Source organism: Ammospiza caudacuta, chromosome 2 (assembly GCF_027887145.1).
Source record: "Ammospiza caudacuta isolate bAmmCau1 chromosome 2, bAmmCau1.pri, whole genome shotgun sequence".
NCBI lineage: Eukaryota > Metazoa > Chordata > Aves > Passeriformes > Passerellidae > Ammospiza > Ammospiza caudacuta.
In genome coordinates this window covers 30,996,930-31,021,621 of record NC_080594.1, presented here as the reverse complement: position 1 = coordinate 31,021,621, position 24,692 = coordinate 30,996,930, and the positions used below count along the sequence as shown (strand labels likewise).

The 24,692-nt window shown below is 39.6% G+C and overlaps 1 protein-coding gene across 1 annotated transcript in view; it reads left to right on the top strand.

Moving 5' to 3' along the window:
- The window catches only part of SPAG17 (sperm associated antigen 17), an 86,410-nt gene extending 66,964 nt beyond the window's left edge, over positions 1–19,446 (top strand). The window contains 20 exon segments of the mRNA XM_058800061.1: positions 828–1,021; positions 1,302–1,446; positions 2,605–2,747; positions 3,158–3,334; positions 4,113–4,234; positions 4,404–4,534; positions 6,102–6,229; positions 6,581–6,760; positions 8,402–8,515; positions 9,923–9,968; positions 11,484–11,603; positions 12,032–12,068; positions 13,388–13,490; positions 14,028–14,124; positions 14,988–15,086; positions 15,215–15,360; positions 15,825–15,991; positions 16,840–16,900; positions 18,017–18,170; positions 19,319–19,446. Coding sequence (XP_058656044.1) covers positions 828–1,021; positions 1,302–1,446; positions 2,605–2,747; positions 3,158–3,334; positions 4,113–4,234; positions 4,404–4,534; positions 6,102–6,229; positions 6,581–6,760; positions 8,402–8,515; positions 9,923–9,968; positions 11,484–11,603; positions 12,032–12,068; positions 13,388–13,490; positions 14,028–14,124; positions 14,988–15,086; positions 15,215–15,360; positions 15,825–15,991; positions 16,840–16,900; positions 18,017–18,170; positions 19,319–19,446 — 2,492 coding nt within the window.
- Positions 19,447–24,692: the final 5,246 nt, after the last annotated feature.

Below are 24,692 nucleotides of genomic sequence, written 5' to 3'. Positions count from 1 at the left end.
AGAAAGAACGAAATAATGTTTACTTCATACCTCAGAGTGTAGTCCAAGATCACTGTCAGTATTACTTAGTACACAGAATAATTCTGACCTGTCGTATTAACATAAAATTTATTGGACATAGGTGAATAAAAATTGCTGCCAAAGAGAAAGGTGTCTCAATAAGAGACTTTCTGAGTCAAGTCCAGTCCTTTTTCTTAGGATATTCCTTTAGATACCTGCAAAGAAGAACAACTCTGACAAACCGTTTTCTAATATGAATACTCAGTATCTCTGACTAGTGTATGTCCTTTATTTCTTGTTCTTTATTTATGATGACTTTTTCACCTTCTCCCCTACTTATTCTTGACAAATTTCTAGTAAAGAGTTTCATCTCTTTTTGGCCTCAGGGGTGCTTTTTTGCTAGATAATTGCTCTAAGTCTTTCTGCCTGCTCTCTGGACTACACTCTTGTCTTTTGCGTACACTTTGTCTATTTTTCCTGAATACGGGAGACTAGAGTTCTCTAGTTCTACTACGGGTTCTAGAGTTCTCTAGAACATTCCTAGTAAGATCTCTCCAGTTGCCTTTCATAATGAGATCCTTTTCTTCTGATGCACCATAGGATTGATGGCATTAGCATGCTATTTACTTTTTCTGTAAGGAAGTACATTAGATAAGCCTAGTTCAAGATCATGTCTTTGAGTAGCAGGAGTTGTAATTTTCTTCTAGCCTGTTAAATAGTTTATTTTGCAATTCTGTCAAAAGCAATGTTCACAAACTGAACTTTACTGGTTTTGTTTTTTGCCTTAGAGAACATCAAGTCTGATACAGAAATTTTTGTTTCTGCAGGAAAAGGCAGTGACAAGACATCACTACCGTCTCAGAAGTCTGATGAGTATGAAAAGGCCATTTCTACACAACCTAAGGCAGGAACCTGGATAACAACAACTCCATTAGGCATTCTAGTGGGCACAGAGGGTGCCACACGAATGGATCTGAAGCCTCTCTTAATGTATCAGGCCACGAACCCAGCTGATGGAATGGTATTAACTGCTTTGGTGTTACTGCAGCACTGTCTATAAGATAAGAGACAGGGCTAGCAATCATAAGTTGTAGGATTTATTCTTTTGAAACATCCTACAGGTTGTGTTACTGCACTGTTAGAAATGCAGTAGCTTTAGATTTTGAAGAAAATGTGGTTCCTCTGTCTCTCAAGTAGATGACAATGTGGTAGGCAAGCTTCTTTAGAGTTTCAGTTCTGATCCCTTATATTGTTGCTGCTGTCACAGGGCCAATATAAATGAGTAGTCCTTCTTTTTTCAGATTATGACTGTACGAGAAGATGAAGTGATAATTGTTGAAAAGCCAGATGGTAACAAAGTAGTAGAACATGCTGATGGTACCAGGATCACATCTTTTTATGAAAAATGTGAAGACCTTTCTGTACCAGAGAGTAGCGTGGAAGCAGGTAATATCTAAAGGGGAGCACTTACTTTTCTTGCACTTAATATTTTATGAAGCAGAAAGTTGTCCAAATATATACTAAAGGTGGCTTATACCAGCAGCCTAGATAATAGATCCACTAGTGCAGTCTAGGCTTAGTTTGTTTGCTTTCTTTCAGCAGTATATTCAGTGCAAAAATTATACTGTTGCAAGTAATTTAATCTCCTTCTTTCGTACCTATATGGTCCTCCTTCCCCATGAGACCACAGTGCCAGGGTTTTAGTGTGTTCATTGCCCTCTCTCCCCTGCCCTAACAATAACAAGGAAGCTTTGAGTTTTAACTGAAGAGGTATGAAAGGACCAAGGCATCCTTACATTCCCCAGTGAAGCCATGGACTCACCAGCCTTGGAGATACTAAATATCTGAATATGGCTGTGGAAAATGGCCTGCCAAGAATAGTGAAACTTGTATTTGCCTGAAATAAGTCGGGCTAAAGATCATCTGTGACTCTTCTGGCTGGTGGTGTATTCTGTATGACTGCTTCATTTTCAAGACAAGTCCTGTCCTCCTTAATTAAAATGAAGGGGACATTTACTGTGTGGGCATCTGGACTGTTCAAACACAGTGGAGGGAAAGACCATTATTGATATAGCAGAAAATGTTCAGGGACATCTCCCTGTGGGATTTCAAAAGTCAAAATCCCTTGACCTGAACTGTCTCTTAAATAGAAAGGCAGTAACCAGATTAACATGCCTGTTATCATTTGTTTTCCAAGATTTGTGTTGCTGAATAGGAATTTCTTCACATTTTAGAGTTTGTATTACAGACACAAAGAATTTCAGTGATCCAACTTGTATATTGCAAATATGAAGATCATTATGGTTAGTACCATACTTGGTACATTAGAGTGTACTTTCCTGGCCAGCTACAGATGGTTACAGATATTTTTTACTGTTGGGTTTTCCTGTATTGAATTCAAAATCCAGAACTTAAAAGTTTGCATATTGTTTACATAACATAAAAATATGTGATAAAGGATGCTATGAAGTTTATGAAGGTCTTGCACTGAAAAGATAAAGATCCAGCACTATGAGAGAAAAAGCAAATTGAATCCTAAGACATTTCCATGATTCTTGTGCTCCTGTCTCATTGTTCTGCATTAACTCTTAGATGAACCCTCAGAAGCCATCGCAAAAAAGCGCAAAGGTACACGAGTAGAGCATCCTGAGTTTGCTACTGTTATAGCAAATTGGGAGGATGGTACCTGTTGTACTGTCTTTGGAGATGGGACATCTATTGTAGCAAAGCCACAGGGAACATATCAGGTGGGAATTATTTTTAGTTTGTGACAGTGATGTTTAATCTTTGTGTTCCAAGTTCCCTGCCATTAGCAGCTCTCATCTTCATTACCTCCCTTCTCTGTAGTCTTCACTAATCCCTATTACTCTATCTCTTTCATACTCTGCCAATGTTTAGATACTTACTCACAAATGTACAGTGTATTTAAATCACAGTCTCAAATTTCCTGAAGTTAAATATCACAGAGACTCAGATCAGCCTACCTCTAGGACCTCATATTCCTTCTTTCTCGCCTTTGATTCCTCTAAAGTGGATGATTCAATATTGAATGTCTGAAAGCTGTCCTCTTGATTTGTATGTTCTTCATTTTCACAGTATCTTTCAATTAGAATTTTCACCTTTGAGGATTGAACCTCTTCCCTTTTTGCTGTCATAGGTTTTACCCAGCAAGGGAGGCTTTCTTTTCTTTGATGAAGACTGCTCAGCAGTTTACAGCCATGAAGTTTATGATTTCACCAGCAAGGAAGAAGAGAAACAAGCAGGGAGATACATTATGAAACACACTTCCAGCACTATTTGTGAGATGATGGATCCTGAAGGAAATACTTTCAAGGTAAAATACATGGAAGAAAACAAGTTTCTACATTCTATTATAAACTTCTCTCAAAGTCAAATTGTAACCTTGTAATATTTAAAGTAGCCAGAAGCAGGTTTCTGATATCTTCTTGACTATGTGATGGATATTATTTTTTTATATTTATCCCTCTTTAGAGACACTGAAACAGAACACATGGTGTACAATTTAGCTCACCTTTAATTAGCATGATTTGTACTATAGCAAATAATCAGCTCTGCAAGTGAGGATTAAAAACTAGGTATGTCAGATTCAGTTAATGGACTGTGCTTTGAATCACCCTTATTTAAATTGTATCTTGAAAAAGGCATTAGTATTCCTTTTTAGGTCATTGTTAGTTATCTTGTTTGAATATGTTAATGTTACCTTAGTTCATAAGCACATAGTGTTTTCAAGAAGGAAAATACTGTAGAAGCTCTCTCAGTAGGTATACATCAATGTCTGTCTTGAGTATTACAGTTACCTGTCTTGACCAATGAGTGAGTATTTTTGTGTAACAGTCCTTGGGAATTTATTAAATACCAGCATGTGATATTAGTATTTATGATACAGCATGTCTTTTGAGAAATGTTGTTGGGGTTTTACTGTCTTTTCAGTTTTCCTCTTTATTTCTTTTTCCTGTGAGTTTCCAATTGCTCATTGTGAAATGTGTTTTTCTGTCTCTTTCACTGGGCTAGGCTAGGTTAAAGTTCTCCAGCAAGTCACTGTTTTAAAAGGATCTTTTAATTCAAGTAATTTCACATAATTTCTGCTATAGGTCCTGGCTGATGGCAGCACAGATGTGTGCATTCCCAGCAGTGGCTCTGATGACAAGGAGGACAGGAGTTCAGCAGCAGATGATGTTAACAAACCTATCACTGATAATGAGCATGTCCCCAGGTAAAATGCATTGCATTCATAGGTTAACACTTTCTTTTCTTCATAGTATTTTACAGGGCTCATGGATTCGTGCTGCCTTTGTTCAGTACTCTGTATCTGCACATTTGATGCCATCATGCTGGAGTTCTGCTCTCTTGATAGAGCCCCATGTGTGTGTTTGGCTGTGCAGGTTTTTCATCATCTCTGAGGATGGTTCTGGAATGGAGCTCCTGCGAACAAAGGATGTACGCGAGTATATGGCTGAGGCCTGCAGTGATCCTGCCACTGCAGTCTTGCAGGATCCTGTACAAGAACAGCCAGGTAGAAAATGTTTCTTCTCTGACAGACTACTAATAGAAAAAATTGAAAAGTTTCAAAACTCTTATTTGGGCAGGAAATGTTTTTACCCTTGTAAATAAGGATCCATGCCTTCTAGGAGTGGAAGAAATGAGTTTGGGGGAAAACTCTGAGAAACAGAGAATTAACTGAAGGACACTGTTAAGGGATAAGTGAACTAACAAATGGCATATCTTTATCCACTCTCAGTCACACAAATAAAAGCAATTGCCAACTAAATATATTCTTTGTGTTTATCATTTAAAAAACTTGAATGTATCACAGTCTCCATTAATGATGTAGCAATGAGGAGAGTGATGCCCTGTTGTTGACCTTTAGGCTATCTTTTGGAAAGGATACATATTAAAAAGCTGAAAAAATGTGACTGGACTAGCCAATACTACATGGTAACAACCACATTGTAGTAGCAATGCAAGAAATTATGTCCTGGAATTGTTGCTTGTTGAAAAGGTAATTGGATCTGCTGTGTTTCTATAAAAGACACTGTAGCAACAGGTAGTTGCTAACAAAAAAAAAATCTTTAAAAAGAGGAAAGTATGGTTCCCCTGAATATGAGGGGATGATGACAGAAATTTGCTTCAAGCCATAATGTCCTAAGACAAATTTCTCATAGATTTATGTCATAAGCATATGGCATAAAACAGGTTTCCCACTTACTACTCTTATAAAGTGTGGCACATTTTTAAATGTATTTTATTCACACAAATGACGGGTTCCCCATTGCAGAAACCAAATGAAGCCATTCTGCCATGGGAAAAAAGAAAAAAGAAGGGACATGGAGGGAGCCAGAAAAATGCAGAAGGTGAAAAGATCAGAAAGATGGAGAGCATACATACCCAGTCAAAATCCCAGTAAAAAAATTTTACTTACAGCCAGCAATCATTTGTAATAGTAGCACATCTGACTTCCTGCTCCACCTTTCACAATACTGGGTCTATTTGCCTTTACAGCAAAGTTTCACAATTTTGTATCATTATGACAAAGTACCTCAGTGGTGATACCCATTTTGAAGGTTGCCTGTGGGATAGATCATAGTAGATTAAGTAATTTTTGGGTTGGGCTGGAAAAAATATCTTGAAGAACATCAAAATTTATGCAAACAATACAAATAAATAATCTCTAATGGAATCCATCCAGTGATCAGGGCATTAAGTATAATGTACAATGAAGAATTATGCATGTTCTGAATATGTTGTACTACTTCTGAGATTAGTATTCAGTACACATGGGTCAATGCTGTGCTCTTCCTTGTTTGGGCTACTCCCCACACTATACAACTGAGCTGTTAACCAAGAATCAAAGCAAGTAGCATAAGCAAGTTATTGTTACAAATGGGCTGAGTAATCTGAACTTGTACCACCATTCTATAATCAACGCAGTGATCTGATATTATCTGTAGCCATGGATGCAAGGACTTTTATCTGTTAGTAATAAGGTGTTTTTTAGATAGGTAGTTTTTTTCTGTAGGTCTGAGACACTTTTTTGTTTTTTAATTTGAACTGGTTCTTAGCAAAATTTGTCTTTAAACCAGGTGTTTTAAGTATTACTGTCCTTCGGCCTATGGCTGAATCATCCCCCTGGGTAATGAAGAAAGAACCAGAGAGTATTGTTCCTCCATATCTACAGCCAGAGACTCAGAAAGAATCTTCTCCTCCTGAGGTATAATTGTTTCAAAACTGTATTTTCATGTTAAAGCAATAGATGTTTGTCTCTGTGGGGAAATGAAGCTCTAAACAGTGAGAATGTTAAACTCAGTTTATTAAGCAGACAGAGCAAATGGTAGGCTGTGTCAGGAAATGTATGGTCCCATTTTTTTACACTTAGTGAGGGGATAAAGCAATTTTAAGGGGAGTTTGTCTTACCAAATGAAGATGTTTTAGCGTAGATTAATTGTTCCCAGGAATCTACTGGCTTTATTGTCTAGGTCTATGACACGCCTTTCAACTGAGACATATTGCCAATAGGTGCATTTTTGGGTTTTGCTCTTTTTGTTTGCTCCTCTCTGTTCAGAGGGAGATCAAAGGTCCCCTGGTGAGAAGGTATTCCTGGAGGGGTCTCAGCATCGGAGAAGCTCGTGTATCCTTGCCAGCCCCCGTGCGAAAATGTCCCAAAAAACTGCAGATCCGCCAGCTATTCCAGTATAAGCCACTCTGTGAGGAACTAAGAGAAAAACTGCATCTTTCCCTCAAGGTAGTTCAACCACTTTATTCATTCTTCCAGTAAAAGAGAACAAAAGAGAACAAACAAGTAGATGAATTGGGTGTGATAAATGTGAAGTATATACCTGAGAAAAATCTACTATGCTTAAAGAACAATTATTTCATATATAGACAGGTGCTGTGTTTTTCTGAAAAAGTTCAGTTGTTTCATTTAACTCTTATGAAACCTAGTTTTCCGAGCAAATACATGAGATCCAATCCAGCATGCATGACAGACACTGCTCTAACATATAATTTCCTTGCTGTCGATATTGATATCTCTTACTTCACTTTTATTTTGCTTAGGGTTTGTTTTCCTTCAAAAAGCCTTAAGAATTTAAATCTATGAAGCTGAACAAGAATTTCTAGCTCACCATAATTCTGCAAGTAACTTGGTCACTGAGACACTGAGACACACTCTGGTCTTGGTTTCTATATTTTTTCATAAATCAATGTAGAACATTTCCAGGTTTCAGTCTGAGTTTGTTACGCTATCCATGTCTAGGAAATAGCTTTGTAACCTTCTGACAAGGTTTGTGGTCATCCCTCTTTAGTGACTTGCTCATAGCAGGGTGCAAGCTAGACCTCCTGTGCCAGTGTTCTGAGATGGTGTCCAAAGGTGAGCAGGTTTGCCCTTCTCAGTGTTGGTGTAAAACATTCCTTTATTTAATTCACATTGTGAAGATGCTCTTAGAAGAGATTTAGAGTCAAAAACCCATTATTACTTAGGAATTAGAGAATAACAAAATATATGTGTCCTGTAATTTATTCATTTAAACTATTTTGATAATGGCATTGCAGACTGAATTTGTAAGTTAAGAGCATATGACATGTGTGAAGGTAGTAATATATTGTAGCCATTTATATAATTTTTTTTTACCCACATTACATTTCAAAGAAAACATGCTTGCAATAGAAAAACACTGACAGCTGGCCAGCCCAGACATGTTTGGGATATTCAAGTCTATCAGAATGAAATGTTACCAGTTTTTCAGTCTATAAATATATTAAAATTATTCTTTAATTTGCATACTGATCTTTCAAAGGCAAACAGTATAAGAAAAGTTCCATAAGAAAATGGCAAGGGAAGTCTATTCATCACCCAGATATATTGTTGATTTTTAGAGAAAGTTGAATGCTGTTTATTACACTGAGAAGGAAGAACTGCAATTACTAGCACTGAAAAACAAGTTGCAACAATTGCATAAATGTGCAATGAAAATACTCTCATTGCTCATAAATCAATATTTAATTAATTCCTTTTTTTCCCAGAATGAAGTGTCTTAAATCTTTAGCCTCACCTTCACTTTGTCAGAGCAAAATCAAGATTTAAGGAAAATATTCTTCCTTTCTCCATCTCCTATAAGATTAAAGAGATATAAACAAGTGAAAAAGAACTGGTGTGGGAAACATTTGTTTCTACAAACCTGTCTGTTAGTAAAGTTCTGTACTGCATGTAGCTTTCTGGCAGAGTGGTGTGTTTAAAACCCTTTTTTCTATCCAACTGATTTAAAGAGATATGGGAAAAGAAATGTGCTTCTTTTCTGTAGCAGCTGGAATGATTGTGTCAATGTAAATATCTGTTTTAAGCCTACATCTGCATCTTTATTCTTCCTTTTCATTGTTCCACCAGGAATATATAGAGAACATCTTAAAGCAGGAAAATGAGCTGGAAGAGATTAATGTGAAAGAACCAAGAACAGAAGAGGAAAAGGAGAATGCTGCAAGTCTCCTTGAACAGGTTACAGTGAGAAAATCAATTTTTTTAAAGTATTTCTTTCAACAAAACCCTTGTATTGCATTGGAAGTGTGTGACTTGAAGCACATTATCCATTCATAAACCAGCAAATGTCAGAGCAGCACAGAGCCAGTTCTGGTGTAGATTAATGGTAAAGCAGAGCCACAGTCAGCCTTCAGCTGGTCTGAATTCAGCTGGGCACTGCTGCCATTTGGGGAAGCAATGCTCAAAACAGTTCAAGAGTTCTACTGAATGATAGGTTCCCAAACACACAGACCAAAATTACTTTCCAGTAATTTACTTTTTTTAATATCCCCCAACATCAGGGTGAAAATGTTTCCAGTCTGTTGTCATTGCACATGAGAGACTTCTATTTCAACCGCAGCCACCTCCATAGCAAGAATTTAAACCCTGCTTTTGGGATAATACAAAAACAGTCTGGAGGAATATTGTTATTACTGCTGAGCAGCATTTTGTTTTTTTTAAAATATAGTCTGTGAATTTTCATGGATAATTAGAGCACAAAAAGAAAAAGGAGAGGAAAAGGTAATGGGAAAGGTGGGTAAATAGAAGAGGATCACAGCTTTTCTGGAAAAAGGGACAGAGAAATGATCTGTCAGTAATTCCATCTGCATCTATCCTCTAGGCAGACATTTATTTACTTCAGTGAGGCCCAGGTGCTGAACCTCACATGCTGCTCAGATCCAGTGAACTTGTCTAGTGACTAATTATTGTTGATTGTCCTGGCTACCTTCAGCACCTTCATTTCCAGTTACAGATTTCACATTGGACAACTCTTTTGTTTGCAGCAGTCTCAGTGAGCACCTGCTGTGACCCAGGAATCAGTGTCACATTGCTCCCAAGTCTCCAATAGCTCTGTTACAACCCAGACTGCCTGGTCAGGAGCTCTGCTTTCCAGTTAACTGCTTCAGAGACAGCACGAGAATAAAGGAAACATTTTAGAGCCTCTTAACCCTCATTCACTTTACTGTAAGCCAGCCACATGAGATCTCCTCAGTAACAAAGCCTGCAAATTCCTGAACACATTTCCCATTTGACTTGTTGGGAGTCTAAGTTTAATACAATATAAGTATATCTTTTTCAGATTTTTTTGCCAAAGGATTTCAATTTGATTAGGAATTAGCTTAGTTGACCTAATAAAAAGTAACCAAATTAGAAAGCTATCTATGCAGTGGGTCATCAAGAAGGAGTCAAATACCTGTTTAGAACAGGGAAATTGTACTTCATATCCTTTTTTCCCAGCGTATGTTTTCTGACATACTGAAATACCTGACAATGTGACTACGAGAATGGAGATAACAAGACAGCACTTGTTTATAATATAAATCCTCTGAATAAGAAGTTGTTGTGAATTTTATTTCTCATGTAGTCACAGTTATTCCTTCTTCATTGCAGTCCTTCCCTGACTGGAAGAAGTCAACTGAAAAGCTCAGTGATAAAGGTAATAAAATTTTGAATACCTGTACTTTTAAAATTAAAAATATATAATATTTTTAATTTAAAAATATCATAATAAATTTGAAAGTATTGTACTATTATTTTTAAAGAGGCAATATAAAGGTGAATTCATCTATGTACTATGCACATGCTTCTGTGTAACTCTCACAGGTGATTAGGACCTCTTAGCATCAATGATCCAGTACATCTGAAAAATAATTCCTGGTTTTAGGCATGTGTATTTGACATTTTCATGTAGTGAGTTTCCTTAGCTGTAAGAACTATGACAATACTGGCTATTTTTATGCAAGTAACAACTTTTCAGACAAGTTTTTCAAAGCAACTAAGTAAATCCTAGTTATTTATTACACTTCAAAATCTAATCTCAAACCATCACTTCACATTTGCACATCAAGATGTACAAATAAAAGTTATCTCTTATAAATACCCATAACCCTTTTCTGTAGAAAAATTCATTACATTCTATCCCCTTGTGATGCTCATCTTTAAAGTGTTATTTTCCTTGTCAAGAATATTTCTACTTGTCAAAAACATCATACTGTGCAAAATAAACAGAAGCTGCTGCAACAAATGCTTGCTGAACAGCTTCCTCTTAAGTGGAGCTGCAATTTTAATGTAGTATTGCTAATGAAGAAAATAGTGGGAAAGAAAAGCTCTTTGAAACAGGTAAAAATAGAAAAAGCTGAAAAATAAAATCATGTTTTATGGTGAAAAAGCTGACCAAAAAAACCCCCACATTTTGAAGTTTGAACTCATGTAATTCCCAGAACACTAAGAGATATTGTCATAGTCTAAGAGGATCATATCTCTCAAATACTCACATCTCCTAAACTTCGCCACAGAAAATTGTTTTTAGACAAGGAAATTTCTTTGGACCCATGATTTAGCTTCAAGGTATAAAGTAAACAGCACACTTTATAAAATATGTCAGAGGACAGGGCAACTCTTTAATAAAGCCCCAGAGCTGGTCACAATATTAAATGTGGAAAGGCTGGCATTTCTCCATTATATATATTGAACTAGTAGTTCCTTCCATGAGAATGTTGATTATGGCTGCTTCACAGCCTCAATTAAGCACAAGCAAGCTTAAGCAAGCTAAATGTAATAAGGGTCCCTGAAAGCCTACATTATTTTCTTCAGCTGTAGATAAAGACCTCAGAGCACCCCAGTTAGAGAGTGGCTGAATGTCAGCAACTTTTCCTATTCACAGGTATTTGTATCTTGAAAGAACGTAAAAATATGTCAGGAAATACAGGGTGGGAGTGTGAACCTAATCTGCTTCTTCTCCTTTCAAAATTGAATTCAATTTCTTATCTGTTAATGCTCTGATCTTGATTTTGGAATGAAGTTCTTTCTGCCTTTTCCTTCACAGTAACAAAGATTCTGTTAGGTTTCCATAACTTGGCAGAAAGACGCATTTAAAAATATCCTTTGATTTTTTTTTTCATAACCCTGTGCAGCAGAGCAAGCCCATTCATCAATGCCCTTCCCCTTGCAGCCCATGTGAGCCAGCTGTATGAGCAGGCAGTGGCTCCTCCTGCCCAGGATCACACGAGGAAGGCAAGCACTGCACAGAGACAGGAACAGCAGGACAGGTAGGACAGAGCAGCAAGCACTGGTGCAAATGGAAACGACGCAAAGGGTGAAGCCAAGCACACTGTGCTTTACTGACTGTCATTAAGGGCTGGAATCTAGATCCCTAGATACATATGGCAACGTTTTACTGTCTTGCCCTGTGATTATTTTGTCCTTCTATGGCTGTCTTTCCATATCTGAAAGATAATTCAAAGTTTGTTGGAAAAGGGCTTTGCATATTTCTTGGATTGAATGATCTAATAAAAATGCAGATATAAGCGAACACTTTTGTGCAAACCATACGAGTCTGAGTCAGAAGCCACCTGAAGTGTTTACATAACATACTCTCACAAAAAGCCTTTTCTTTCCAGGGTTATCTTGTAAATTTTTTTGTATTTATAGAAGACTACTAGTTTTCTCATTGCCACTACTCTCTCTTTTTTTCTTCTGGGTGATTCAGTCTGGATGGAGTAACATCCAAGTGGAAAAGCAAACTGGAAGAGACCAGGTAATAATATTAGTAGGATCAAGTTATTTTATGACCCAGCTCAATCCGCTTTGGTAAAGAATGTTACTGATTTCACCAGGTCTTGGGTGATGGTGCAATGGCTTGCTTGCAAATAATGGGGTATTTTCTGCTCAACAGAAATGCTGAAAAAGTGGTTTGAGTCTCTTTCGTCTTTTTTTTTTCCCAAAACCCAGCAGCATTACTGTTAACTTGCACAATGCAAACCAAGGCTGAAGTCAGAAGCCCTTTGTTTTGTTTTCAGCTTCTGCCACTAGTGTAGAATATACTGTATATTAATATTTTCAAATGCTGACGCTTTATGTTAAGATTCAGGTATTCCACAAATAAAAGCTGATTTTTTCCAATAGAACCCCAGACCATCTCCCATGGTGGTGCTTCAAAGCTTCTCTAGGCAAAACTGTCCCAGCTCTCTCAGCCTGTACTCACATGAGAGGTCTTCCAAACCCTTAATCATCTTTGTGGCCCTTTTGTGCACCAGACAGGTCAAAAGTGGACACAGCACTCCATGTGAGGCTTTCCATATTGCTTCTTAATTATTTCTGATTTGCATGAGATAAAAAAGCCTTTTAGAATTTCAGAGTTACATTTTCATGTAGCATTTCACACTGTTTTGGATCCTATTAAAAAATAATTTCAATATATAAATCTGAGCAGTCAGCACCCAAGATAATCATGTGCAATTCTGGCTCTAAAACCAGTGTTTAAACTCTCAGTATGATTAAGACTGATCATTTTATAGCTGATATTAGATCCTGCTGCAAGTCAGTGAAATTCTAATAGTCTAAAACTGGGCTAAATCAAGCTGAAAACATGACTGATCTTTACTCTGGTCAGCCTTACCTTCAGAAGTTTGAACAGCTTCTTCTGTATCCACAGAGCCGTCAAGTCTTTCTGTGATAAAATAATGAAATTAGATGAGTTTTGTGTTCAAAATTTTAGCAATGCATCTGGAATACCAATTCTTAGCTTGAAGTGTTTGTTGGAAGGTTGGAAAGACACCAGTGGCAGTCCCAGACATGTTCCATGAGGTTCAGAGAAATGGAGTATGTTCTGAGGAGGAGCTCCTCATAGCAGGCAGCTCGCTGTCTGTCTGCATTCTGGCCAGGCAATTCTTAATCCACCTCCAAGAAAATTGCCAATTACAAGAATATTACTTCATGTGATGAACCACACAAGAAAATGCCACTTGCCTTTACCAAATCCACTTCTTGATGCACAATACTGAAAAACAAGATGAACTCAGTTATAATGCTTTTTTTCTTTCTTTTCCTTACCAACAATGTGAAAAACATCCCTAGGAAAGAACTGGATAAACAGAAAGCTTTATTCGCAGCACTGATAAATGATATTTATGCTCCGTATTTTGAATCTGAATTTGGCAAAAACTTCTACCAACAAAAGGTAATGCAGCTGAAAACTGGATGAAGTCTGTTAGGCCAACTAGTATCTCCCATGCTCCCAAAGACAATTTTGGGTATTTATCTCAACAAACCATTACAAAAGACAACCATGGCAGATGAAGATGGTATATGTTCACTGATAACAAACTCTATAAAATTCCTTATATAAACTCTGGAGAGAGCCTGATTCAGGGCAAAGCTCAACCTCAGGATTTTTTTACTTACCCCTCAAACCCCTCTCCTTGCTTATTAGAAAGGGAGTAAGTAAAACAAACACTCCTAATTTAGAGGTGATCTTGGGGGCTTTTCTACTGGTAAATGATGCATAAAGCATACTCAGAAATGTAGGTTGTAATCTGATGTAACTATTTCTACCACTTTTATAGTCATCACTTTGTTTCTGCTTATTTGTTTCCTTTGCATTCTTTTTTTAAAATTTTTTCCCTTCTTTTTCTGCAAGGGGAGGAGGGTGTTTGCTGTCTGGTTTTCCTAGGTGTTTAGTTGCAAAACCTAAGCTCTCTTTCTTCCTTTTCTCCAGTTTCCTGATTTGGAAGCAATGTCTAAGGAACTTCCTCCACTTCAAAAAGAAACAAGTGAGACCTGGCCTCTGAGGCTGATAAGTGAACCCAGTGGAGGTAATTGACTGTCTGGCATCAGTTTTGTATCTTCTTCAGGAGGAAGAAGCCCTTGCAGACATCATTGAATGTGGAAGAACCATCAGCTTTGGATGCTAAGCTGAAGAATTGTGCTATGAATAAGAATTGGATCAATGAAAAATGCTCCAGAAACTTGAACAGAATAAATAATAGTTAGGGGTGGGTGAGCAAGAACCAAGGAGCCAAGTTTAGAAAATAACTAGTATGACTGTAGGAAAAATATGGGAGATTTATTGCTGAAACTCAGTGGTAAGAGGGAACTGGTGCAAAAGCAATATGGACTAGGAAACATGCAGGCTAAAGATAGACTGGAGGACATAGGAGGAAGGCAGTGACTCCATGACAGGGAGCAGGGAAAGAGGGATCATTATCTAAGCTTCAGCTTTTCAGATGTAAGAGGAATATTTCAGTTCTGTTTAAAAAGCAGCCTGACAAGTTATTGAAATTATACAGTGAGATTAAAAGTCATACACAGCAAAGATTCATATCAGGAAAATACTCCTCTGTGGGACTTTATCAGACCCCCACTAATTCTCATATTTTCTCATTTTCAATCGCCAAAAGACCCGTGCAGGATTTTCTTTTAGTCCTTTATGGCTTATAGTTCAGTTAGCCAGAGAACAAGAAATGACAAATCACACAATAGGCATTTTTGAGATCCCTGTGGCCCAGTAGAGCAGAATGTTGCATGCAGATTTTCCCAGCCTCTCATGGTTATGTAGCAGCTTTCTAAGACTGTGTAAATTAAAGTGCTAAAGACTGATGTTGTTTGTCACATGTTTATGAAAAGGATTTTGATAATAAAAAACACTTGACTCAGTGTTCCATTATTTTCCCTTTAGCACCTGAATTTCTTGGTACCACAAGTGAATCATCCCTTTCATCTGGCCTTCCCCTGCAGTATCCTTCCAAACAAGATGATGGTTCCAGCAGCACAACAGGTACACCTGCCTTCCGGAATGTAGTTGGAGCAGCTCGCTATCTTTTTATAACTTCTGACACAATATTTGCAATATGAATTTCAATCCATCTGTCACTTTTCATGCTTTTGGAAATCTTTCCCTTCCAGACAAGACTGAGGGGGCAGAAGAGACAGCCTTTCAACAGAAAGTTCCAAGTCTGATGGTGGATGTTACAGGACAGACAAGAAAAGAGAGAGTAATATTACCATCATGCCTTCAGGGGAAAAAATCACACACCATATCAAATAAAAAGGTAAAAAATAACATCTTTCTTGTCAATATTCATGTCCTCTGAGTGACCTCTTTTCCATAAAATCTTCACCCTGGAGCAATGCTGGAAGGTATTTTGAATCTATTTACTGTAACATGGCCGTTGCAATTTATATATGTTTACTGGCAATTCTAGAAGTACCATTCCTCTCAACTGCTAGGAAAAACTCATTCTGCATCAGGCACTTACTTGAAAGCTCTGTTTCCAAAAGAGCAGATCTTCCCCCATTTTCCCTGAGACACCTCAAGGGCTTCATGCATCTGAAAACTCAAACCAGTATAAATTTCCAGATAGTATTCGAAGTGCTGCTTCCGTTTTTACTCAATTAGGATGTATTTTTGTAATTCTTCAGGGTGAGTGAACAGAGGTTAAATATAGGTTAAGTAATTCTCTACCTGACTTAATGGCCACCAAGTTTCTCTTTGTCTCATATTTTGTTTGCAAAGATAGAAGATCCTGCTTCAGGAAAGGTCAGCACATCTTCTCTTGCAACAAGACGGGATCTTACCAAATTCCATCTCATCCCACCCAGGGTGGTATTTGGAGTGCTAAAGGAAGGCTGCATCTATGCAACCATTGTAATCATGAAGAATGTTGGTGTGAACTTCTCAAGGTTAGTTTGAATTCTTAGTACCCTGGCTTTTATGTCTCCAAATAGATCCTGACAAAAATTAAGTACAGTTTCTCTGGACCCACCACTCAGAGAAAGCACAGGAATTCTCACAGCCACTTCATAGGTCTGCCAGAGCTTTCCATAAGATGGAGCCATATCCTAGGAATGCCTCTTCTACTGCCTTTGCTTCTGGTGCAAGGGCATTCTGGTAAGGGGGGAATGAAATCTGCAGGATCAGTTCCAGAACAATGCAAAAGTAAAGGACATACCTGATCTAATGATCTTAAAAAAAAATCTGAGCAGTAGGAAGTTGCATTCACAAAAAGACTGAATCTCAGATGTGAAACAATCAGTAAGAAATGAGGAAGCAAAACTTCTGCTTTAGTTGGTACCATTTCATTAAAGATCATTTGCACAAAATTCATAGCAGTATCATGCTTCCTGCAATAGAATCATATCAAAGGACATTAAATAAAGATTGTTATGAACTTTTGGGTCTGGAACACACAGGTGTTTGCCAAGAAGCTGTTTGTACTTCAGCTACCTTTGTGCAGATTTAAAATGGTGCTGTTTCACATTCTCTTATAAGGACCAGGCAGTGTTAACAAGCTCTTTGGAGGCTTACTTTGGCCCATTCATCTGCTCCTTTGGGGTTTTTTTTATTAGAAACCTGAGCCTTGGCAAGAAGCCCAGGAATTGCTGTAGTCCAACTTGTACATTATGATGGAAAGAATGAGCTAAGAAATTCTGCTGTCATTTAAAAAAGCAGAGGAAGAGCAGGCAGCCTTGATGAGATTTCTCCTGCCTAAACAGTTTCTGGCAAACTGATTCTCTTCTCTTTCTGACAGGTTTCGGGTGAAGCAGCCTCCTCCATACACAGGACTGAGAGTGATGTACACACCAGGACCTGTAGGTTGCACAGGAGAGCTTTTGGGTTTTTTTCTAGACCCAGCTGGCCCTCAGGCTAGCTAGGGCACCTTTCTGGGACAGCAGCTGTCTGGGAATAGAGCTGACAGGATACACTGTTTTGTTTAAGGTTACTCGAAGGGATGCTGTCTTCCACCGTCCCTCTGCCACCTTCAGCTAAGCGCTCCATGCACTCGAGTCTCAGCCTGTGCCAGAATGCAGAGTGATAAAAATGTTAAGTTCAGTGGAAAGCAGCAGGTCAAGCAGTGAAGTTATAGAGAGCTTTTTCAAAGCAAACAGTCTCTGAGTATTGCCTTCTGCTTAGGGTGTTTGTTATATCTGCTCTGTCTTACGCCTAGACTTAACTTCCTGTCCTTAACTTCCTACCCTCAGGATTTGACCCTAGTAAACTATTGCCCCAATCCTTTCTTGTCCTGCTTCCAACTGTTCTCCACCTTAAGTTTTTTATCTAGCAAAGCACCATAGCACATTATCTCACTAAGTAGGAAGCTTTCATTCTTTCTGCTTTTGTTCAGTCTCTCTTTTTACCTGCACGCTATCTCTGAATAAATAGTGCTGGCCACGGCATCCATGTAATACCAGGCAATATCTTGCCAATGCATGGAATTAAGAAGCAATGACTTATGCAGAGGCAGTGCCAGAATGCAAATCAAACCTCCTAGTCCAGAGCTTTAGCCACAACGCAGTACTTGAAATCATAGGATGGTATGGGTTGGAAGGGATCTTTAAAGGCCCCAATTGAGAAAGAAGGATGGTGTAGAGGACTGTGTCAAAGGCCCTACAGAAATCCATCTAGATAGCTGGAATACTTTCCATTCTTTTCTCCTCACATCTGCCCCTTTTGTACCTCCCTACCTTTATGTTCTTTTCAGAATAGAATATTTTATTTCATTTGGAAGGGATCTACAATGGCCCTCTAGTCCAACTGCCTGACCACTTCAGGGCTAGCCAAAAATTAAAGCATAGCATTAAAGACACTGTCCAAATGCCTCTAACACTGACAGGCTTGGGGCATCAACCTCCAGCTCCAAGGACTGCTGAAGGGGACCATGTATGAAACTTGCACCTTACCCGTGAGTCATTCTCTGTCTCTCCCAGGTGGCAGCAGGCTTGCAGGCTGAACTGGAGATAGAGATTTTTGCCATGCTGATTGGAGGGAAAGACACTGGTGGCCTTGAAGAAGTTTCCCATAATATTGAAATAGTAACAGAAACAGAAACTCTTCTCCTGCCTGTGAAAGCAAATATCCTTTGTTGTCTTATTTCTCACACATACCTCATAGCATCGACCCTGGGGATCTCTTCCTGTTGGGAGCCTCAAGCATTGTTTCCAGTGTAGGCTGTTGCAGTAGCAAGCTTTACTGTCCTTTTCAGAAATACACAGATGGGTGTTTTCAAAAGCACAACAAATGAATAATTTAAGATTCTGATGCCAAACGCATTTTACATCAGAATAACGTGGTTTGAAAAGTGGGGAAAGGAAGAAGAGCAACTCAGAAAAATGTTGCTTTTAAAAACCAAATGAAAATAATAGGAACTCTTTCCCACCACCCCTCATGAAAATACTTTATTATGCTTTTTGAATCTATGGTAGCATCTGGTGGTAAACCTCATGAGCAAAAAAATGATGTATCACCCAGATACTGAACAGGCAAATGGGACAATCCCTGCAGCAGCAAAGATGCAAGCACAGAATTGCATGAATGCTGCCAGAAATGAGCCTGTGTGGGTTCAGTGGGCTTTTCAATTGTTTAACTCATGACAGCAGTACAGTAAAAGAGCCAAGTCAGTAGCTATTATTTCTATTTCCCTTGTGCTTCAGGTGAAGTTCTGTTTGACATTTAATCAAATTTACACTTAGAAGTCTGGGAGAAGTGGTCCTCTGGAAACCTATAAAAGAAATAGGAGGACAAGCTACATCCAAACATGGCAGAAATGTCATTCAGAGTAAGGACCACCCTTACCAAAGAAAGGAGAACTTCAGGATACTCTAAACCTGACCAGAGCAACAGCAACTCTGAGGCTTTATATGCTCTAGATGTGACATTGAAACTCCCCAAATTTACTTGCATTGACCCAAAGAAACTTTTCATACCTATAATTGCAGATCTAGACAGCACCAGTGGCTGCAGATCTAGACAGCACCATAGCAGCAAAAGCAGCTGCTGTTCTGTTCCCACTCACCCAGTCCTCAGACACAGTTGCAGACCAGCCTCCAAAACATGTGCCCTTCCCCCATATTTTAGCTGATCCTTTAACCTTTGAGCTGAAGACACTAGTCCAGATTCAAGATGTTTCACAACCTTAGTTCCAGAATTCATTCCTACCTCCACAGGTTATTTTACTTAAATAAACATACCAAAATGTTTAGATCCTTAACGTGGTATTCCACCTGTGCTAGCCAGTGACATTTATCAGCGCCGCCCGGAAGGATTCCCCCAGGGAGGGATGGCAGCAGGAGTCCAGGAAGTTCCTCCAAGCCCCAGGCCACGGTTTCGGATTACACTCCCACGAAAGCTTTATAGTTAGTGTAAGCACTGGATGCAGTGACACCAGCTGTAAATTAAAGTACACTTGTTTTAACTACTCTGCACTTCAGCAGCAGCATCCTGAACAAAGCTCATGCAAATGATGCACACTGACTCGGTTACTGTGACAAGAGAAAGGAAACACTGGATGACATTAACCAAAGCACTCACTACAAGGGGACTGCAGGTTATTACAACTGCTCAGCTCAGCAGAAGCACTCACAGCAAAGCCTCCTCAGTCCTGTCCCAAATCCTTCACTTGCTGTCTCCACATTAAATAAATCCTTGAACTTCCTGGCAGCTGGATTTATTACATTTAAGCCCTAATAAATCAGCCTCTCTTTAACATATTTCACTATCTGTAACCAAGTCTTACTGGTGACCCATTGACACTGACAGCAAGTCTAATAAGGGACAGGAGTCTTACAGATAGGGCAGCCTCAATGTGACAAGTGCAAATACAACTCTGCACACACAGTTTTATACAGCACATTTCTGTAGCCTTACAGATTCAGTCTACATGAAGAATCAGAATATCCTGAGTTGGAAGGGATTCACAAAGATCTGGCCCAGCTCTGCACAAGACATCCTGAGAGTCACACCATGTGCCCTAGAGCATTGTGCAAACACTTCTTGAACTCTGTCAGGCTTGGTGCTCTGATCACTTCCCTGGGGAACCTGTTCCAGTGCCCAGCCACCCTTTGGGTGAAGAGCCTTCTCCTGATATCCTAACTCACTCTTCCCTGACACAACTTCAGGCCATTGCCTTGGGTCCTGTCACTGGTCACCGAGAGATCAGTGCCTGCCCCTCCTCTTCCCCTCATGAGGGTCTTGCAGACTGCAATGAGCTCTCCCCTCTGTCTCCTGCAGGCTGAACAGACCAAGTGCCCTCAGCCACTTCTCACACTTCCCCTGAAGGCCCTTCTTCATCTTTGTAGCTCTTCTTTGGATGCTTTATAAGAGTGTCTTAGAAGGGTTAAGTCTTCCCAGACAACAAGAAAGCCTTACTTGGAATTTCTCACAAAGCAGCAGTCAACATGTTTAACATTAGGCTGGTGTTCACCTCACTCCCAGGAGCTCAGGCACTCTACAACACAGCTGATAAACAGGGAACCCTATGGAAGTCTCTCCTCAGCTGAACAATCCCTGTTTGCTTCATATGTGTAACACTGACATAATCTTTTTCTTTCAACGTACACATCTGTAAGCCTGCCTTGTTATCCAACCAATCAGCAAAGAAATTCCAGCTTTATCTCATTCCTCTCTCCTCTGGAGAAAAAGTGACCACATCAGTCAGTTCTCAAGAACTTCACAGACATGTACCTCTGACTGCTGCTCTAGGACTGCCCAGTATACATCAAGTATAGCTTTTTTTTTCTGTTTAAATATCTTCTTACCTTTTCCAGTGTGGAATTCTATCCCCAAAGTAACACACAATTATAGTCTAGAAAAACAGCTAGTTTAATGCCTTCCACCTTAGGGATTTACCACCTGGAGCTCATAATGAAGGAAGTTTAGACAAACTTCTCTCACTCCATGTTGAAACCTAACAGAAATACTTACCCAGTCAGTTCACATTTTAGAGAGACACCCCCAGTCCCAAGAGAAGTCCTGATCAGGGCCATCTTCCATGACAAAGCACAGAGGGAGAGAAATTAATTACACAGTATTCTCCTCTCACATGTCTAATCCAGCTAATCAAAGCTGCTGCCACCACAGCCATACCTCCCTTCTCTCCACAGTGTCCTTTTGTGAACTGATTGACAATTCCTACTGAAGCTGGCTGCAGCCATCCCATGCTACCCAAACAACTGTGCCCAATGCCTCTTTGAACATTCCTCCCCTCAAAGTCTCCTGGACTCAAAACCATATCCAAAACCATATCCATCTCAGACACACCAAGGAGCTCTGGATTGGTTGGTTTAGTCTCACAAAACATGAAACACCAACACTCCTGGGCTAAAGCCTTTTATTGGTTAAATAGTCTTGTTCAGCCATCCAGAACAGAAAGTCAAGTCACTGCAGAGGCACCCTGAGAATTGTCGAAGTTTTTATCACCTTTCCCAGATCACCAGAGCTAGGTCTCTACTGAGACCTAGGAACCTCCCTGCAATATTAAACTTGATCACGAATTTGCCACACCTAGCAGAGCCCAAAAAGCAAAAATCACTGATCAAGCATCACCTGCCCAAACTTAGTCCTATCTCATTAATTTCCTGTTATTTCACATATTTCACATCAATATTTGAAACATTTCAAAAATATTCTCTTAACACGCTCAGAATTAGATATCATACAGGAAGCTGCCCATGAAAGGCTTCAGTATTCCTAAGCAGACTGTCCATCCTGAATGGTTGAGATTTTTGTACCATTCAATTTGTGCAATAAAAGCAAGCCCCTAATCTACTTGAAGCCTGTGTAAGAACTCCATCTCATGTTGTTGTTTCCTTCCAACAGCAAAAGGCCAAATCTGAAGCCAGTCTGTAGCAATCACAGTGCTCACACAACACTTGCAGAGAATCTGGACATAATTATTAGGTTTGGTTCAACAACTGTACAGAGGTGGAGCTGGGATTTCTTGGTTTTTGTTCCTTCCATTCATGTTAATTTTCTGTCTTCTTCCACTACAGGTTAGAGCCCGAGAAGATCAACATGAGGATAAGCAACACTGAAATAACTAGATTTTAGTTCAACCTTATGGAAACATCCTGTGTAATTTTTCCATTCATTTTATCAGATTAAATGAGAATAAATATTTTGCCTTTTCCCTGTTAGTGAGAAAGGTGGTCCAAAAGTTGCACAATCTCCTGACGTGGCTGTCTGAAATGTAAACAGTGAAAAGACTGCTGTATTTCAACCCTACTACAGAGCAGTGCTGCACGGTTCCCACAAAGTTTGTTTTTAAAAGGGATTAGGTTTCTAATAACCTGTGCTAAGGCACCTGAAATCTTTTTCAAGTACTGGGAATGCACGAGGTTTCAACACAGTCAACTGTGATTCTTCAGGAGCTGCTGACCTGCTCTGGTCTTCTAATTCGTAAGTTTCTGTTTGCTTTCACAATCACAGGCTTGCCTTTCTGTGCTCACCTACCTTTAATAAGCTGCACATACCAGATGGGTGGTGTGAGTACACAAAGTTACACTTGACAACAGAGGGACCCTTACACCCTCTTGTTCACAGTCACACACGAACACCTTCAAATGTTCACCTGCTCATCTCTCTTCACAGTGAGAGACTGAGCCACTTAGAGATGGTCTTTTGCCCCTCCTTGATCCCACCTACACAGCAATGGCTAAAAGAAAGGTCACAGGCTATTTCTGAGCCACCATATTTGTGTGCCCAAGTGCAGCTCTGCTTCTGGTTTATGAATTCATTTCTCACAAGGTCCTTTCCTGTGCTTCATCCTTTTTCCAACATGTGACATGCTGAGAGAGAGATGGGGAATTTTCCTTGATACATGCAGATGATTTGTTGTCACAACACTTCACAGTGACTGAGAATCCCATGATTGGCCATTAACAGCAGATTTCACCAGTGTGAAACATGAATGCCAGTTCTGAACCCTCACATCCAAACTGTTAGGTGAGATATATATTCTAATAATACAGATTTAAGCTTGCCCTGTACTTGAAAGTGCTTTCCTGCTCAGGTTTGTAAATCTAGGGCATTTCACCCAAGAAAGGGCAAATTGATATCCTAAGGATATTAGAATTCCTATCAGAGGACTGTTGGCACAGGACAGACCTCTTCCATTTAAAGCACATGCTGGCCTCTGTCAGTAGCCACCCAAGTACTGCATTAGTACAGACCCATCACAAGTGATGAAAATCAGAGAACGAGAAGGAAGCTTCAAGAAGGCAGCCTGTGTCAGCAGCTAGGGAGAGACAACAACTTTGCAATACCTAAAAGACCTTTTCTCCAAGGATTCTTCCCTAACATCAGTGACAGCAAACAGAGACAAAAGTGTAGGAATTCCACCTCTTCCAACTTAGATCAGGGGATATCTCTCATTATAAGATGACTCTGCATCCCAAGCTACTCTTCTGTATCACCATTTACATACTTCCCATCAGTCCCTGAGTTCATGTGCCCATGGCCATGGTTTTTTCTTCCAGGCCTCCCAGGGGATCATCAAATAGCAGTTCATTATACAGCATCCATAACATCTGTTTCCCTGTCATTAAGGTAAACAGAGGCACAGCCTTCCCCTTTTGGTGCCCAGTTTTGGCCTCTCTCTCCTCAGTCACCTCAGCTGAGGGTGCACTGTGGTGTCACAAGCCAGCTCTCCATCTATAACACTTGTATTTCCAGCAGGCTGGCCCATTTCAGCAGCAGATAATGTGGATAACAGATGTCAACTGACTTTACCAACAAAATGTACCATCCTACAGTGCTTCCTCTTCCTCCTAGTAATCCCTCCTAGGAGGGTCTATTTTGGGAGTAGCAAAGGAAAAGAACAGAATAAAATTAAATAGAACAGCCTAAATCAGGATAGAGAGACGTCTGAATGCAGCTGTTTCCAGGTGCCCCTATAATTATAATTTCATATTTGTCCAGATATGGATGAAACTTGTGATTCAAGTGAAACAACTGGCAGAGCTGTATGAAGGCTGCCATTTCTATAAAGAGTCTGAGAACCACCTGGAAATGGAGCACAATGTGCTCCTGTGAATCACCCAGACCCAGGCAAGTGAACAACCATCCCCTGACAAAGTCACTTATGAACAGCCAAGGTATGGTTGTTACACCTGAGGTGCTGCCTGGAGAATGACCAGCTGAACTGCTGTCTTTTGCATAATTGCTAGTAATAGACAACCTGAGACAAAGACAGCAGTCAGCCACAACTGGGATGCAACTAAAAATCCACATGAAACTCAAGTTAGAAGTTCAGCTTTGAGTACCCAAGTCAGACATGTGAGCCTAACACTCAGCAAAGTATCTGGAAGTAGCCCCCACCACATCCCCCAAACCAGTGACACTTGACCATTGGTAAAAGAAACACAGCATGTGCTATAAATTAATAACAACAGCAGCAGAGACTTGTTCACTCCATTTTACCCCACTACCCCCACTGTGAAAATAAATCATTTTATCTGACACAGGACAAGTACAACATTGCAACCAATCAGTGCAATTTCTAAAGCCTGGAGCAAGTAAAAGGCAAACAATCCAGGCTTCTCACACTTGGTCTGCCAGCTCTCCAAAAAAACACAATCTGGGATGGCAAGCCATTCATTTGCTCCCACT